General features: G+C 39.8%; 1 protein-coding gene across 17 annotated transcripts in view; it reads left to right on the plus strand.

The window, feature by feature from the left end:
• Nucleotides 1–19,063, plus strand: part of HDAC9 (histone deacetylase 9) — a 1,067,281-nt gene that overhangs the window by 747,664 nt on the left and 300,554 nt on the right. For all 17 annotated transcript variants that reach the window (XR_011256609.1, XM_069587611.1, XM_069587612.1 and 14 more), the window contains one exon: nucleotides 15,220–15,400. Coding sequence is in view for 16 of the 17 variants with exons in the window: in XM_069587611.1 (XP_069443712.1) it covers nucleotides 15,220–15,400 (181 nt within the window). In the remaining variant the exon portion in view is untranslated. The remainder of the gene's footprint in view (nucleotides 1–15,219; nucleotides 15,401–19,063) is intronic.

The raw sequence follows: 19,063 nt of genomic DNA on the forward strand, positions 1-19,063 counted from the left end.
CCCTGCCTCAACTCTAGGGACCCAGAAATCTACTCTCTCCATAAATTTGTCTATTCTGGGCACTTACACAAGTGGAATTGTATAATACGTGGTCTTCTGTGACTGTCTTCTTTCACTTAGCATAATGTTTTCAAGGTGCATCCATGCTGCAGCATGCATCAGTGCAGTTCAATTCAGTCGCTCAGTCGTGTCCAACTCTTTGTGACCCCATGAATCACAGCACGCCAGGCCTCCCTGTCCATCACCAACTCCCGGAGTTCACCTAAACTCATGTGCATTGAATTGGTGATGCTATCCAGCCATCTCATCCTCTGTCATCCCCTTCTCCTCCTGCCCCCAATCCCTCCCAGCATCAGGGTCTTTTCCAGTGAGTCAACTCTTCGCAAGAGGTGGCCAAAGTATTGGAGTTTCAGCCTCAGCATCAGTCCTTCCAGAACACCCAGGACTGATCTCCGTTAGGATGGACTGGTTGGATCTCCTTGCAGTCCAAGGGACTCGCAAGAGTCTTCTCCAACACCACAGTTCAAAAGCATCAGTTCTTCGGCACTCAGCTTTCTTCACAGTCCAACTCTCACATCCATACATGACCAATGGAAAAGCCATAGCCTTGACTAGACGGACCTTTGTTGGCAAAGTAATGTCTCTGCTTTTGAATATGCTATCTAGGTTGGTCACAAGTTTCCTTCCAAGGAGTAAGCGTCTTTTAATTTCATGGCTGCAGTCACCATCTGCAGTGATTTTGGAGCCCAAAACAATGAAGTCTGACACTTTTTCCACTGTTTCCCCATCTATTTGCCATGAAGTGATGGGACCGGATACCATGATCTTCGTTTTCTGGATGCTGAGCTTTAAGCCAACTTTTTCATTCTCCTCTTTCACTTTCATCAAGAGGCTCTTTAGTTCCTCTTCTTTTTCTGCCATAAGGGTGGTGTCATCTGCATATCTGAGGTTATTGATGTTTCTCCTGGCAATCTTGATTCCAGCTTGTGCTTCTTCCAGTCCAGCGTTTCTCATAATGTACTCTGCATAGAAGTTAAATAAGCAGGGTGACAACATACAGCCTTGACGCACTCCTTTTCCTATTTGGAAGCAGTCTGTTGTTCCATGTCCAGTTCTAACTGTTGCTTCCTGACCTGCATATAGGTTTCTCAAGAGGCAGGTCAGGTGGTCTGCTATTCCCATCTCTTTCAGAATTTTCCACAGTTTATTGTGATCCACACAGTCAAAGGCTTTGGCATAGTCAATAAAGCAGAAATAGATGTTTTTCTGGAACTCTCTTGCTTTTTTGATGATCCAGCGGATGTTGTCAATATGATCTCTGGATTCATCTGCCTTTCCTAAAACCAGCTTGAACATCTGGAAGTTCACAGTTCACGTATTGCTGAAGCCTGGCTTGGAGGATTTTGGGCATTACTTTGCTAGCCTGTGAGATGGGTGCAATTGTGTGAGCACTCTTTGGCATTCCCTTTCTTTGGGATTGGAATGAAAACTGACTTTTTCCAGTCCTGTAGCCACTGCTGAGTTTTCCAAATTTGCTGGCATATTGAGTGCAGCACTTTCACAGCATCATCTTTCAGGATTTGAAATATCTCAACTGGAATTCCATCACCTCCACTAGCTTTGTTCATAGTGATGCTTTCTAAGGCCCACTTGACTTCACTTTCCAGGATGTCTGGCTCTAGGTGAGTGATCACAGTACTTTTTTTTTTTTTCCTTCATTAGGCAATACAGTATCATTAACTGTAGTCACCATGCCATATAGTAATTATATCCCCAGGACTTATTTATATTATACCTGGAAGTTTATGCCTTTTGACCACTTTTGCCTCCCCGTTGCCAACCACCAACGTGTATTGGTGGCTGGGCAGAGCTCGCTAGCAAGAGGATCCTGAAGGAAAATTACTCCCAGCTGCCGCGCAGGCTGCGAAAGGCCTGCTGGGAGCCCAGGTCGGGGACGTGCGCAGTCACAGCAGCACCGGCTCCGGTTTTATCCCACCGTCCGGCAGCCTATCCATATCAGCAGGCACATTACTTCCGTGCCATCCAGCATAAGGTCGACGGAGCCTGCAGTTCTTCCTGTACCTTTCGTACAAGGACTCAGACAAGGAGGCATCTGGAGAGGGGGGTGGTTAAGCTTTGGCTGCTTAATCCAAAGCGAGTGCACCTGTTTGGGGCGCGTCTGGACAAATCTGAGACGCCGAAAGCTGTTCATTAACAAAGGCCTAGCAGAAGAAGGAGAGAAGGAAATGGCACCCCACTCCAGTATTCTTGCCTGGAGGATCTGTCTGTGGGGTTGCAAGGGTCGGACATGACTTAGCGACTAAACCACCACCACCAGCAGCAGCAGAAGGATAGGAAGGACGGGGAATTTAACCTCACTAGTGAAACCTTCAAGGGACTAAGTCGGGGAACAAGGCGGCAAAAGGTCACAGGTGCGGTGCGATGCGTCCCGCGCACTTTAGCGGCGGCGAAGGGGCGCTCGGCAGGTGGCGTCCGCGAGGTGAGAGGGCTGGAAGGTGGGGCAACAAGGCGCATGGAGACCAGGCCGAGTTTTTGCATGCCTCGCAACTGTATGACAGACTCTGCGGAGAGAAACGCAGGATTTTGGAAGAAGGGCTCCGAAGATGGAAGCAGCACAGGGCTAACAGCCCGAGAAGTACTGTATCTTTTAGCAAGATGCAGCGAACCGCCGTGTCAGGAAGCTTGGCCACGGGAAGAAGCCAGCATTTGATGATTAAGCTAGAGACCCAGGTGTGAGTCCTTTCCTGCCTCTGAAAAGCAGGTGAAGCTGCGGGACCAGCCGCCCGAGGCCGCATACGTCTGGCCTGCTGGCGGGGCGTCCGCGTGGGGGACTCCGCTTAGCTTTTCGCAGCGTAGCCCGGCCTGAAGCTCCTTCAAGGACTATGTCTGGGTGCTGCTTACACACTGCCGTGCAGCCTGAGTCACCCTGGGAGGCAGTGGCCGCATTCCCCTGCCCCTGGCCCAGGGTCCCGGTCGGCGGCCAGGCCCCCCAGTTTCTCTCCAGGCGGCTCCTCTCTGCGGCGGCCTCCTCCTTTCTACTCCGGGCTTCTGCTCTGAGGTCTGGCCTCCTTCACAACCAGCCTCCTCCACCCCAGGCTTGCAGCAAGAGTCAAGGCTTCTCAATTTGTATTTTCCAGGCAGGAGACGTTTGTATTCTTCTCCCAGTGTCCGTAGTCACCCAATGTTTTAACTTTTTAGAAAAGTCCACAAGTGTGCTCCATTTTGGAAAGACCTGTTACATCCTGGAAAGGGAGGCAGAAGTTTGGCGGCATCCCTCCTGCCCCGCTGGCTCCTGTGCCTCTCTCCAGCCTCTGATGGAAGTCCAGGCCTGCTGCCTGGCTTTTGGACTCCTTGAAAAACTTGTGTCCGCATGCTTCCAGAACAGACTGCCCACCTGGCTGTGGGGCCTGGCCGGGATGAGGCGCTCTTCGCTTCTTCCTGATCGCCCCAGTGGCCTGCAGGTAGGTTAGAGGCTCTTGCCCAACTCATTTCAAATGCTTCTGGAGACTTGTGTCCGCGCCCTCTTTTCTCTACTGATTCACCAAGTTCTCCAGACCGAGGACTCACATCCGCTTCTCCCTAAGGTCTGTTGTATGTTAAGGGTTTGGCTTTAACATTTTATAACAGGCTTTTCTATAGGACACATTTTAACCACCAGCAGACCAGTTATTCTCAGTGGAGCTCCTGGAGGACAGTGGCCTGCTTTGGCCTTGAGGTGTTCTCTGTGGGGAGCTGCTGGCCACTTTGCCCTTGTTTGATCTACAACTCCGCCGTAATACATAGGCTTGTCTTTTTTTTTTAAAGACTTAATTTAAAAAATGTATTCTGGGAGACTATCCTTTTTAAGGTATTTGTATTTTATGAGCTTGCATTTAATACTAAGTTTGCCCTTAAAAACAGCAAATATGGTTGTGATTTTGTGAATGAGAGAAAAACAAAGGAAAACAAAAGCCTTTTTTTATGGCTGGATAGAATTTCATTGCATAGATATGCCACATTTTATTTATCCATTCTTCACTTGATTGGTGTTTGGGTTATTTCTTTGGGCTGTTGTGAATGGTGCTGATATCAACATGTATAAATTTTTGTTGGACAACTGGTGTCCGTTGAAGCACAACAGTTTTTACTTATGAATATATCTGTTTTGGGGAGGATCACTTCTTATATCTAAGAAGATTTACTTCTGTATTTCCTCTAATAATTTTATAGATTAAGCTCTTATATCCTGTGAACCATTTGGGCATTCTGTGTTTGGTGTGAGGAAGGGGTTCAGATGCATTCTTTTGCTAGTAGATTCATAGTTGTCCCAGCCCCATTTGTTGAAAGATTCTACTTTCCCTTTTGAGTTTTCTTGGCACCCTTGGTGAAAATCAGTTGACCATAAATATAAGAGTTTATTTCAGGATTTTCAATTCAATTCCAATTCTAGATGTCTATCCCTATGCATACTACTTTGATTACTATAACTGTGTATTAAAGTTTGAAATTAGACTCTCCTCCCTGCCTTTGGATATGTGAGACAGTTTGTGCTATATGATCCTTGATGCAGGGACTAGGTGTAAATGCTACAGTCTATCCATTTATCCAATATTATTATATCTAGTTTGCTTTCTTGTGTTTTTATTTAAAAATTAAATATGAGTAAAAGCTTCTTCACTCGCTGGATTCATGTTTACTCCAAACTTCGGAGATCACTGTTCTCAGGTACCATATTTGGGTTCTGTTCTGCAATATACCAGTTTTTAGCCAAATGTCATCAGCCAGTAGCTCACCCCTACTTCAAGCCCCAAGGTAATATTGAATTGTTTGTACATACTCAATAACATCCCCAGGAGAGTAGATTTTCTCTGAAACTTCATCTCAATCACCCTGTTCTAACTATGATTCTGATAGGATAAAATGGCTATCTTACTAGTGAGTTAAAAACAAAACACTTGAGAAAAATCTTAGTGACCTAGAGTTCTTGATGGATTTGGGTTTGCTGCTAAGTCACTTCAGTCGTGTCTGACTCTGTGCTACCCCATAGACGGCAGCCCACCAGGCTCCCCGGTCCCTGGGATTCTCCAGGCAAGAACACTGGAGTGGGTTGCCATTTCCTTCTCCATTGCATGAGAGTGAAAAGTGAAAGTGAAGTCGCTCAGTCGTGTCTTGACTTTTAGTGACCCCATGGACTGCAGCCTAGGCTCCTCCATCCATGGGATTTTCCAGGCAAGAGTACTGGAGTAGGGTGCCATTGCCTTCTCTGGGATTTGGGTTTACCAAAGTGTATTCTGATGCAATGTGAAGAATAAAAAAAAATTACATTGAAAAAAAAAATAGATTTGGATGGCATCACCGACTCGATGGACATGAGTTTGGGTAAACTCCGGGAGTTGGTGATGGACAGGGAGGCCTGGCGTGCTGCAATTCATGGGATCGCAAAGAATCAGACACGACTGAGTGATTAAACTGATCTATTTGCTCAGTCAAATGACTTAGAGAGTCAGATTTTCCTTCTAATCTTAGACTAGAAGTGGTTATATGATATATATTCTCAACATTTAGTGAGCCCTGTGTGCTGGGCTCTAAGGTTTGGGACTAAGAGTGTGAAAGTGCAGGCAGGTTTCTGCTCACAGGTAGCTTGCTTGGATTTTTTTCCAAATCCAAATTAATATCCTTTCTTATCCCTGTAGCATATTTGACCACTTAAAATGTTGATATCAAAGTAAAGCATAACATTTCAAAATAACTTTAAAAATAAAGATAAAAATTTGGAAAATACAAATTAGCCCAAATAAGAAAATAACAGTAAATCAATTGTATTATCAGTAGTTAGAAATAATTGTTTTTAAGTGTCTTTATGTTTCTATAGTTTCTTTGTTTGCCTATTTAAATTTTGTTTCTTCTTCTGTTCCAGAATTGTCATCTCAAGTTTCCAGTTTACATTATTTCGCGTGTAAAAGGACTAATTTCTCAGTCCTTTCAGTGTCAGTTTTCTCATTGAGGTGAATTTAATGATAATACATTGAAATTCTAAAGATAAAATATACTTAAAATGTACACATTTTATATTAATATTGTCAGTGCACTATAGTACAAATTAATTGATAGTTTATAAATATGTGATCTAGAAGTAAATTGGTATACTTAGTAAAAAACCATATTTTTCATATTTATTTTCTCATCTAGTTTTACTTTTTATTTCTTTTTTTCTCACTTTTTTGTATTTTCCAATAAATCTTTGTTCCTTCCCTAAAATATCTTAGTCTTTCCAATAAAAAACAATTTTATGTTTTAATAATATTGGTGTTTTATATGTGCCCATTTATTAAGCATTTTAAGTTTATTTTTGATATATTATTAATACAGGGAAAATAATGAAGATTATAATAATGAACACCCAGTTTCAGAGATAAGTGAAAATAATATATGTATAAAGTTCTATCTCCTCCCTGTTTCATCCTCCTCCCATTTCTTTTCTGAATTTGCTTTTTGTTTTTCCTGTGCATTTCTTTATATTTTTATTATAGTTACATTTATTTAAACAATATATATTAATTTGTATGTTTTTAAACTTACATAATTGACTTCATATACATTTTTTGCTTTTTCACTCACCAATTATACTGTAGGTTTGTGGTCCATCTTCACTGTTACTGAATATTAGCCCATTGTTCTTTAAGGTGTTTATAACAATTTATTTGTCTACAAGCAGTCTGTGAGTTTTCTCTTGCTCTGTATTTTCACTGATGTTATCATTAGAGTTTTAAATTTCTGATCAGTCTGATGAGCATAAAATGGTTATTGTTGTATACATAATGTAGATGTTAAACATTGCTTTATTCTATGTTTTGCAAAGATTTTTATCCAATTTCTGGCTTGTGTTTTTCTGGCTCATGAAAAACAGAGGTATTTGAATTTCTTTCCTCCTAAAAGTTTAGAATGGTATTCTCCATCTTTTTTCAAAAAACTTTAAAAATTGTGCATCTTGCATTTCAATTTTTAATCCACTTTTAGTTCTTTGCATGTAGTGTTAGGTAATTATCTAAATTCATTGTTCCATTAATGGGTAAACTGTGTCCCCAACATTATTTATTGATTGACATTCTTTGTTTGCCTGTTACTCTGTAGATCATCTCTGTTGTATATCATGAGTCTCTATATTATAGGCTCTCTATTCTGTTCCATTAATCTGTTCTTGTGCAAAAGTCTTAATAATTTAGCTTTTAGTATGTATAGACATCTGGCTAAGTCTGTCTCCCCAACTTATTTATTTTCAAAATTTGCTGGCTTTTCTCTGCCTTTATTCTTGTATGCAAAATTTAGGATCATCTGAAACATACCAGAAATTGTAAATTCATTTGGGAAGAACTGTTATGTTTATGATAGTGATTTTATCACAGAACATAGTGTATCTTTTCATCTACCTAGTTTACATCTCTGACTAATATGGTCAACATATATGATCTGAATAATATTAATTCCTCTTTTTTTCAGTAAAATATAATAAATTACTCACCATTTAATCATTTTTTAGTGTAAGATTCAGTGGCATCAAGTAAGTTCACATGGTTGTTCAGCCATCATCACCAGCCACCTCTAGAATCCTAGAATGTTTTCATCTTCCCAAATTGAAACTGTACCCGTTAAATAGTAACTCTCTTCTTCCAAGCTCCTGGCAACAACTATCCTGCTTTCTGTCTGTATGGATTTAATTACTCTAGTGTATTGTATAAGCGAAACTGAAAGTGTGTTTGTCCTATGTAACTGGCTTATTTCCCTTTGCATGGTGTATTCAAGGTTTATCCATGTTATAGTATATGTCAGAATTTCTTTCCTCTAAAAGCTGAATATTATTCCATTGTAAATATTAATACTTTTAAGTTTGTTGACACCTGCTTTATTGTATTGGTCAATTTTGCATGTGTGCTTGAAAGAATGTATGTTTACTGGCTGCAGATTTCAACATTTCACAATTCAGTATTGCACCATTTCAGCAAGGACACCCCTCTCATTTTGCTACACGTTTGCTATAATCTTCCATGATGTTGATTTTTCTTTACACTTTTGCCAATTTATACTTTTTATGTTTGGATCCATGTTACTAGTTTAGAATTATTTTTTGGTTAATTGACCTTTTGTATTATTTTTTACACCCTTATATGATCTCTAGTATTTTCCCCATAAACATCTATTTTGTCTGGTTCTAACATGGTGGCTCAAGGCTTTTACTACTTTTTGTTGTTATTGTTATTATTTTCTCATGTCTTTGTGACTCCATGGACCAGTCCATGGAATTCTCCAGGCCAGAATACTTGAGTGGGTAGCCTTTCCCTTCTCTAGGGGATCTTCCCCACCTAGTGATCGAACCCAGGTCCGCCACATTGCAGGCAAATTCTTTACCAGCTGAGCCACCAGGGAAGCCCAAGAATACTGAGTGGGTAGCCTATCCTTTCACCAGTGGATCTCCCTGACCCAGGAATCAAACCCAGGTCTCCTGCATTGCAGGCAGATTCTTTACCAATTGAACTACTAGGGAAGCCCCTATGACTTCATAGAATCTTTTAATTTGATCTTGGTCTGCCAGAGAATTTAGCCTTTCTATTTTTGGAATCCAGTTTGGCTGTCTTCATGTTTTATTAATAATTGGTAAATTGAGTATTCACATCAACTGCATTTAGTGATGTGTGGAAATTTATTTCTAGCATCTTATTTTGTGAATTATATTTGTACAGCCTTTTCAGTGCTTCATTTTTTTCCTCCACTTGTTTTTAGACTGATTGCTTCTTGGTTTTGTCCCTTTCTCAAAAATGTTTGTCTACTTTAAAGTTATGCATATTATTTCTATTTATTTAATAGCTACTTTTAAATTATTAACATGCATGTTTAGTTTTTAAAGTCTAAAGTTAACCAGTATTTCTACACCCATGCTGAATAATACAAAGACTTTAGAACATGTAAATTCCCACTTGCCCTTGGCATCTTACAAGATAAGCTCTAGGGATATTTATGATTCTAATTTTCTGTAAAAGCAAGACTTAAAATTCAAAGCACTGAAAACCAGAAAGAAAATTGAATTTTCTCATCATGCCAAACAAGGAATAACATATAGGCTTTAAAGAAAAGTCTTTAGAAACAGAATTTTAATATTTTTAAAAATTATTTTCCCATAATCTTTTTCTTTTGTTTTTAGGTCATATCTTTTATTAAACCAACTCAAATAATTTTGATCATTTCAAAGATTAAACACTGTAATATATGATTTTTGTATTTGCTTTTCTAAAATGGCATGATGATATTGATTATAGCAAACAAAGAGCAGTATGTCTGGAAGCAAATGTAACCATCCAGAACAAAGTGAAAACCCAGAAGCCATAAAATAGGTCCCTGAGCGGTGGCAGCAAGAAAGCAAAATAAACCAAACACAAACACAATTTAAAAATCACTGCTGTTACCAAAAATTAGAACCTTGAATCTCCTCAACCCAGGGCTCTATCACCTCATAATCTCCATTAGCAAGCCACTCCCAGAGACTCAACTCTAAGCAAGAACAGCGTGCTTGCCATACAGGCTTCTCTACAGGTACCCTCTTTGCAAATAGATCGCCGTGTTTATTTACTACAGCTTACAAAGGCCTAGGCCCTAATGACATTGATGTCTTGCTGTTTCAGTGAAGAATTTATAAAACAGGCACATAATAACTCTTCTGTGAAATTGGAAGCCTTTATCAGTGATGGGAGACAGGTGATGCTCACGTAAAGTGGCCTTACGTACTTCAGAGAGAAAAGATTGTATTACACATCTCGGTAGCCTGAGAGAGTGTCCCTGAATAACAGTTTGGCAAAGTAACCAATCAAAACAAAAGCTCATAATTAAATCATCTGAAAGAACAAAAGTCTGTGTATGCATAAGAAACAGTCTGAAAATAATACGTGTATTTAAAAATATTTTAAAGAAGAATGCTTTCTAGGGGGATGAGAGCGTATTTATTATTCACTCATTGAGCATGACACATTTTCCAGAGGCATTCAGTAGATGAAAGATTGATTTTACTATCAATGGAATTTTTAGTGGCACTCTGTTTTAAGCTGTTAGACATTTTATTTTTCTGATGATGCAAGAGAAAAACATGGATTTTTGTCCTTACTTGGAAGTATGGAAAATAACCATGAACAAAATTATCTCTCATTAAAAAATGTTTAATGAAACACTTCAATTTTAGCTATGAAAATGCTATCTCAGTTTTCGGTCTCATGGAGAAGGGAAGTTTTCTCTGGGTGAGAAGTAACACCCAGAAGCATCTGAAATCAAAGCGCCTACTGTTTTGTGATGCTTTGGTCACTAATATGTACCGTAGTAATCTGTACCTTACTGGATTGTCAAAATTCGTCCTGTACATTAAAAGCTATACTTTATTTGTAAGGGCATATAATTGTAGTCCACTGTTTTGAAAATGAATAAATGTTTCTGTTTTATAGTCCTTTTTTGACAGACGGTTCAAAAATACTTGACCCAGGTCTGCTCTTAGAACCAGTGATTATGAATCTGTCCTAATGAAGTGTTTGAATGGCTCAGCTATTTATTTTAGATTAACATTTGCCATTTTTCTTAATTGAAGTTTTAATATAGGTGATAGGCATAACGTTTGGAAACCATATGAAAGTACAGAGAAAAAAAATAATTCTCAAATCAGTCCCTTCCCACAGCTCTTGGCTCCATTGCTGAGTAACTTCAGAGAATTGTACCTTGATAATTCTTTTGTCTGTTCTCTATTTTCTTATGTTTCCATTAACCACTCTTTGGCTTTTTATATTATGATTGCTTATAATATGCTTTCTTGTTTATCCTTATGGTGAGATTTTAAGGATAGCTATGTATCTCCTTTCTATTCACGTGTTTATTCAACATATATTTATTAACACCTACTATATATGTATAGTATTGGAGAAGGAAATGGCAACCCACTCCAGTGTTCTTGCCTGGAGAATCCCAGGGATGGTGGAGCCTGATGGGCTGCCGTCTATGAGGTTGCACAGAGTCGGACACGACTGAAGCGACTTAGCAGCAGCAGGAATAATTTAGGAGAAGGCACTCCAGTACTCTTGCCTGGAAAATCCCATGGACGGAGGAGCCTGGTGGGCTGCAGTCCATGGGGTCGCTAAGAATCTGACATGACTGAGCAACTTCACTTTCACTTTTATGCATTGGAGAAGGAGATGGCAACCCATTCCAGTGTTTTTGCCTGGAGAATCCCGGGGACGGGGGAGCCTGGTGGCTACCATCTATGGGGTCGCACAGAGTCAGACACGACTGAAGCGACTTAGCAGTAGCAGTAGCAGCATATACGTGGAAATACATGAGTCAGTGGATGAAGCTCACATCCTTATGATATATTAATCATAGATAAAGTACTTGAATTTGGGATGTCAGCCTATAAGATGAGCCATGTTTAATTCACTTTCCTGACTATTCACCCCATCATGGAATCTGTTTCCCATCTGCATGCGTAATAGATATTGGATGAACTCTTATATGTGATGAATACTATTGAACAAGTTTGTTTCTTACTTACGTTGCCGTTTTCCTAATAGTAGAGGTTGGATAACTAGGATTTTGCTTGCCTGGTTGTGAAGTTCTATACTGAGATGTAACATTTGTATCATGGTTATGAGTTATCAAATTATTATTCCATTATCTCAAAGGTTCCTGTGAAGTCCAAGTAAAGCAGTGAATATGCTTTATGAAGAAAGAAACAAAAAAGGTGGTGGTATTTACATGAACTCTTAGAGTATTGAGCTATTCTTTAAGAGATAAAATATTTAGTAACTCCAGTGATCTAAAACATGGTTATGTTATTGAAAAAATAGTACGGCCGCCTCTAACTGCCAAGTTTGTGTTACTATTTTTAATGCACAAATACATATTTAGCCTTCTAAATATAAGAAATATAAGAGAAGACATAAAATGGAGCAGAAAATAAGTTCACAGATGGATTCGATCCAATCTCTGGTTGATTTCTTTTCCCCCTCCCCCGCAAAACACATCTAGATCCTTGGCCCCATTCATCTGGCCAATTCAGTTTATCCTTTACGTCTCAAATTAAATGTGACTTACTTAAAGTTCCCTCAACCTCTAAATCATATTCTTCTTTAAAATTTTCATGGTACTCTTTTTTTCCCATATAGCGTTCATATTTATAATTACGTTATACTTAGAAACATTTAGTATCTGTCTCCTCACTAGACGATAAACATTAAAAAGGCTCAACACACCAGCAACGCATCTGGCTCAGGGTATGAGCTCAATAACTAGTTACTGCGTGCAGTAACCCTAATACATAAAAGATGATGGCAGGGAAATAGAGAAATAGAGTGAAGAGGAAAAGTGTGTATAACACGTGAGTTTAAAAGGTTTGCTCTAAGATTTGACATGGACTTTAGAGGATGTGAATGGTTGCTGAATGTGAAGCCTCATGGATACACCTAGAGCAGGTGACCCAGAAAAGACTGGAAGCACAGATGATCGGGGCCAATATGTCCGTTAGACACAGCAGACACTGTGCCCAGAACCCATGATACTCTAAGGGGCCCACAAAATATTTTAAATGTTAGTTTTTAATCAGAAGACAAAATAGATATTATAATAATGATTCCAGTGTATGCTCATCTTAGCATAAAAGGTAATGTTCAGTATTTTTTTTTATAGAGGAAAGAGCCCATGAAAGAATACAACCCTGGGGACGGTATTGTTTTATGGAAGACAGGAATTTGACCTAGAACTTGAAGAAGGAATAGAAGAGCTAACATTGAAATTCAGATTGGCCTCAGGTCAGGGAGAACCTGGGCTTCCCAGGGGGCGGAGGCATAAGAGACACGGGTTCGACCCCTGGGTCAGAAAGTTCCCCTAGAGGAGGACATGGCAACTTACTCCAGTATTCTTGCCTGGGGAATCCCATGGTCAGAGGAGCCTGCGGGCTATGGTCTGTGGGGTTGTAAAGAGTCAGATAGGACTGAAGTGAGTGAACACATACATGCAGCGAGAACCCAGATGACAGCCTGCGGAGGCTCTTCAAACTTTGCTTTACCTTCTGAGACTTCCTGTCACCTTTTTGCTTATTAGTAGAGCTTTAGGAAGAGAGTTCTTGCAGGAAAGAATAGGATGGCTTGCTTTTTGAATTAGGATAGTTAATCAAGCGCCTTTTGCATTAGTTTGAATTGTACAGTAATAGAAGGGATGGACGTTACAAACATCTAGGTGTATATTTACCCAGGCACTTTAGATCCTATGCGGAAGAGCTCATTTTCCCACAGAAAACTCCCAAAGTCCGAATTGCACATTTGCATTTCCTCCATAAGTTCCATGAGAGGAGAGACTGTGCCAACCCTAACTGCTGTTTCCTTAGGGAATTGCACATGGAGATACTCAAGAAAGCAAGAGATTTAGATGCTTGTAGAAGTGTTATGACTATTGTTAACTGGGACTAGATCTTGGCCAAATCATTCTAGACATCAAAGCAAACGCCCAGGGCTTGATGATGTGACAGATTCCTTCCAGCTGATTGATGCTTCAGTTATTTTTCAGAGCAAAACAGAAATAGCACCATATACACATCATTACTTAGAACTTATTTTAAAGTTAGTTCTTAATGATTCTTTTTTCCAAATTGGGAAATCTGTCTATGGTCTATAACTAAATTATATATTCATAACTCACATGTATCTACAGCATTAACTCATACAGAGAAAATCACAATGACATAAAGCCATGTAACATGCATTGAATACAGTTGTACTGTAGTTAGACTTGTTAGCATTCTCATTATGTGAATACTCTGGATTCAAAGGATGTGCCTTGTACTATGAGGAGCAACCGTCCTAACAATAAGGTTAGGCTGGAGCTTGACTGAGGAGAGGTGATGTTTGCTTCCTGTCTTGAAACCGTACATGTTTGAAGAAGCAGAAGAGCCCGTAGATTTTTAAAATGCTAGAAATTGGTCATGTGTTTAGAAGGCTTTGTTAACCTTTTGGAGCATTAGTTTCCTTATCCATGGCATGAGAGGTGAACATCTTTTGTATCACTGTTGAGCTGCTTTTCATGTTTATTTGGAATATAGAAAAGGCAGGAAACATAAAAATCAATACAAAGGTTATGAATTCCCTGATGCAGCGAGAGGACCTATTTAGGGTGTAATATTGATAGTTAAACTGTAGTTTAATTTAGTTAAGTTAAACAGAGATAGTGCCTGTCTCTGTTTTAGAGATTGTCTCTCTTTTGGAGACAGAGGAATAGGTCAGATGAATCTTTCAGGAGCTTCCAATTCTGGCTCTTTGATAAGTTGAGACATATGAAGTATGACAATATTGTTACATACTGAGATTGTATTTAATATTGTTTAAGGAAACAGTTTTTTTTATAGTATTGGGATTATATCATCAGCGTATGAAAAAGTCATTATTCTATACGATTATACAAAGACTGTGTACGTGTGTGTGTTAGTCGCTCGGTCAGGTCATCTCCAACTCTTTGTGACCCCATGGAATGCAGCTCACCAGGATCCCCTGTCCATGGGATTTCCTAGGCGAGAAAACTGGAGTGGGTCCCCATTCCGTTCTCCAGGAGATCTTCCCAACCCTGTGATGGAACTCCGGTCTTCTGCCTTGAGGGCAGATTCTTTACCTTCTGCGCCACTGGGGAAGCCAGTCTGAAGACTGAAAGTGGTCAAATCTAGGCATTTAATTGGCAACATTTAGGCTCGTGTAAATCTCACTGACAATATTACTTGAAGTGAATTCAGGATAGGGTTTTCAAAATTGAGTCTTGGTGGTGGTTTGAAAACAGTTGACTAGTTCTACCACTTTGCCATTGTAACAGTTCCAGGGCTGTATTCAAAACATTGGTATCAAGGTAGGAAATGAGTCTACGTCGATGTTCCTCTTGAGGTTAAAGGTCTGTTTCTTTCAATCAGTTCAAACTGACAGGCCTCCTGCCATCACCTCCTTCTCAGCCAGGCAGGCAGGCCCTGGCCGTCAGTGTGAAAACATCTGTTGAATGGATTTATTGACTAGATCGTGTTTTTTTTTTCTCCCTTTCTCTATTTTTTTTCCTTCACACCGTTTATTATGTCTCTGACCTGATGAACTTAATTTGTTGACATGTCGCTCTCAGTGTCTCCCTGCGTGCTGGCCTCATGTTTCTCTCTCTCTGCTCTTTTCTTGGCAGCAGTCCTTCCTGGAGCCCCAGCACACACGTGCAGTCTCCGTGCGCCAGGCTCAGCTGGCTGCTGTGGGCATGGAGGGATTAGAGAAAGAGCGGCTGCTCTCCAAGACCCACTCCTCCCCCGCAGCCTCCACGTTACCTCACCCAGCAATGGACCGCCCCCTCCGGCCGGGCTCTGCAACTGGTGAGAATCCCAAAAGACTCTCCCTAATAGGCAGGCTGAATGCACTGTTCTTGCAGGATTAAGCGATTTAAATGCTCAGAATAACTCCAAGGGCAGAACGCTCCGTTTTAACCCAATGCAACCCACATTTTATGAGGTTGTTTTGGCCACAAGACAAAGCAGCACATCGGATAAATCTTGGGCTTAGTATTAATAGCCTCATAAATTGTTATCATTCAGGGGCCTGGAAAACACATCAACAGGTGCATGGGTCCCTTTTGGAACCCAAAATCCCTTCAACATTCTTTACCATCTCTTCCTTCTAGTGGTTGTGGCCCCTAGGAAATTTACGATGCTGACTTCATTCAACTCGAAAGAGTGCCCCCTTCCAGTTTGCTTTTCTTGCTGTTGTGTTTGTTTCACTGTTTTGTTCTGGCTTTTCATACAAATGACTCATAGGAGACGGTGGTGCCAAGGCAAACCTTGTTTAATTCTACATACATCAGTTCCAATTCCATTTATTATGGCACCGATGGGTGGGCTATCTGACCACCCTCTTCCTTTGCCTACAGCTGTGTTTGATATTTCAGAACCTGGCTACAGAAGAAAACAAACCAGATAATTCCAAGGCCAAAGGAAGGTCAAGTCTGGAACACACGCAGAAAAGGGCACTATTCTCTCACAAAGGAGCTGTACCCTAAATATGCATGTGGATAAATATTCCTTTATGTCTGCTGAGCCCCATTCTTGTTCTATGCTCTCAACTGTGGCCCATGAAATGAAAGATCTTCTAGCCCTAAGGGCTCATAACATGGATGCCTCAAGGGGAGAATTCACATGTACCTTCTGCTAGAGTCTCTCACAGGTTATCTGATTTATTTTTGATTCAATTTTTAGGATTCAGGGTTTGTTTTTGTGGCTTCTGTGACCTCAGGCAACCCTTTGTACTTGGAAAAGTTAAAATGCTTTTTCTGAAATCACATTCCCAAGCCTTGATATCATCTTTTATTTAAAAGTCAATGAACGGAACAACCAGGTTATTTAACTTTGACAGACATCTTTGATAAGTATGCTTAGAAGCTACATTTTATAATGTGTTACACCACAAGCCAGCATTCCATACTAGGAGCTATAGACTGGATATATCTGGATATATTTTTCTCACCACATTAGCCACTGTTTCTGATCCTTCTATTTCTTGGACAAACAGACCTGTCCTGGTATCCCAGGCAACCCAGGACTGTAGCCAGGGTCAGCGGAAGCTGCTTGGATCAGTCATGCCTCGTTCAATCCCTGGTCTTAAGAGAATTTTTGCTCATAGTCAGATACATGATGTAAAGAAATACTTTTTGTAGGTAGTCAGAGCAGTAGCCTTTAAGAATTCGTTATTTCTCAGTTCTTTTTACTGAGAGTGTTTTGTATTCAGCCATAAGCTTTCAGAGACACAGACATCCTATTCGAATGCCAGTTACATTCACTCCAAATCATTTCCTTACTTTAAAAGCAAGCTTGATTATCAAGTTTTGTGATGCTGTTTCCATGTGCATGGCTGTCCACTATTGTAACCCTACTGATAATTTCTTTCCTTGGTTAAGAGAGGTGACCCTTCCCTGACATGTTGTGGTTTCCTCTACTTTTGTATGTTCCCTCCATATGAATGAAACAATTTCTCTGAATATTAGAATGATCCTACCAGTTTGAGAAAAACATGTTTTTGCAAATGAACAGGGTTTGTAGGTCTTAAAGGGATCAGGCCAGGGACTTCCCTAGCAGTCCAGTGGTTAAGACACTGTGCCTCCACTCCCGGGGGGATTGATTCAGTTTCTGGTTAGGGAACTAATATCTCACATGCCATGCAGCACAGACAAAAATTAGGGAAAAAAAATCAGGTGAAAGAGTGGATTGCAAACCAAATAATGCAAGCATGACATAAACATAACCAAATCCTTCAAACTGGAAACTGGGTCATTTCACATGTTTAGCTTCTTTGCCATAATGTCAACACCCTAGTGTTTATCAGAAGTTATATTCCAAGCACAAATAGGGGAATCAAGGTGAGTTTATTTTCATGTTTAATGTATGTGATGAGACACGTGTGTGTGCAGGCATGCTCAGTAGTGTCCCAGTCTTTGTGACTTCAAGGACAGTAGCCCGCCAGGCTCCTCTGTCTGTGGGATTCTGCAGGCAAAATACTGGAGTGGGTTGCCATGCCCTGCTCCAGGGGATCTTGCAGACACAGGGATCAAACCCACATCTCCTGCATCTCTGGGACTGGCAGTTGGATTCCTTACTGTTTAGCTACCTGATGAGGCACATTTCTGGCCTAAATGAGAGGTTATGTAAACTTGCATTTTTAAAAATACAGAATTTTATACTTAGTAATTTTTCAATAAATCTTAGTTGAATTGACAAATATTAATTTGTAGTATATATACATAATGTGGAGAAGGCAATGGCAACCTACCCCAGTATTCTTGCCTAGAGAATTCCATGGGCTACAGTCCATGGGGTCACAAAGAGTCGGATACGACTTTGCCTGTGTGTACTGAACTGTAACTTACTCCAATTTTAAAGGAAAGCTGGAGAAGGAAATGGCAACCCACTCCAGTGTTCTTGCCTGGAGAATCCCAGGATGGGGGAGCCTGGTGGGCTGCCGTCTATGGGGTCACACAGAGTCGGACACGACTGAAGCGACTTAGTAGTAGTAGTAGTAGTAGTAGTAGTAGTAGTATACATAATGTGTACATGTAAATCATAAACACTTATGAATTTACCAGGTCAAATTTGAAAATACTGAAAGTGAAATTTACTTTGCAATTATTGCTCTGTAAGGATTGACTAAATGATTCCAAAGTTACATACTTCAGTAGGAAAACACCTTATTGTCTTATTTACTTTAAGAATGTTGCATCCTGACACTTAAATTCTTAAGATAAAAATACTAAATATTCTTTTAAAAATGTGCAAACTATGTAATTTATGTGTCTGTTAATAGCTCCTCCACTGTCACTGGGACTAAAAATATATATTTGATTAGTGACTTTCATTTAGTGCTTTTCCAAATCCAAAGGAAATGAAATGCACTATCTTCACTCTGCTCTTCCAAATATTATTCTGGCTTTAATCCAAACTTAAATTTCCCCTGTAACATGCATACTCTTACAGTCCACATGATCTCAAAATTCATCTTTATATTTCTAATGATCTCACTTTAGAGGAGAACTCTTAAGGCTTTCACTTGTGATATGTTTGAAAACAATTTTTCTTATGTTTTAAGAGCCTTTCTTTTGGCTTTTTAATATTGATTTGTTGTAGATACATCAAAAAATAAAAATAAAATGTAACATTTAAGTCACTTTGAAGTAACATGTTCTTTGAGAATATTTAGCTTTTGTTTCCCAAAGAAAGTTATAAATCTTTACTCAGTGGTTGTTCCACTAGAAAGTAAGGGAGAGAGAGTAGGTTATAAAGTTAAGCAGTTTGCTTAAATTCCTTCTGTAATGGCTATACATTTTGAAACAACTATGAAGTTATTCTGTACTAAACTCACACAGTTTTTAAGGCACATCATTCAAACCTTTACCTTCCATGTAATCCTCAACAGCCAAAGGGATAGTCACACCACCCTAATATTTCTAAAGAACAAAGCAGTGGTCCAAGGGGGAAATGTCTAAACTCAGACAG

Source organism: Ovis canadensis, chromosome 4, assembly GCF_042477335.2.
Source record: "Ovis canadensis isolate MfBH-ARS-UI-01 breed Bighorn chromosome 4, ARS-UI_OviCan_v2, whole genome shotgun sequence".
Taxonomy (NCBI): Eukaryota; Metazoa; Chordata; class Mammalia; order Artiodactyla; family Bovidae; genus Ovis; species Ovis canadensis.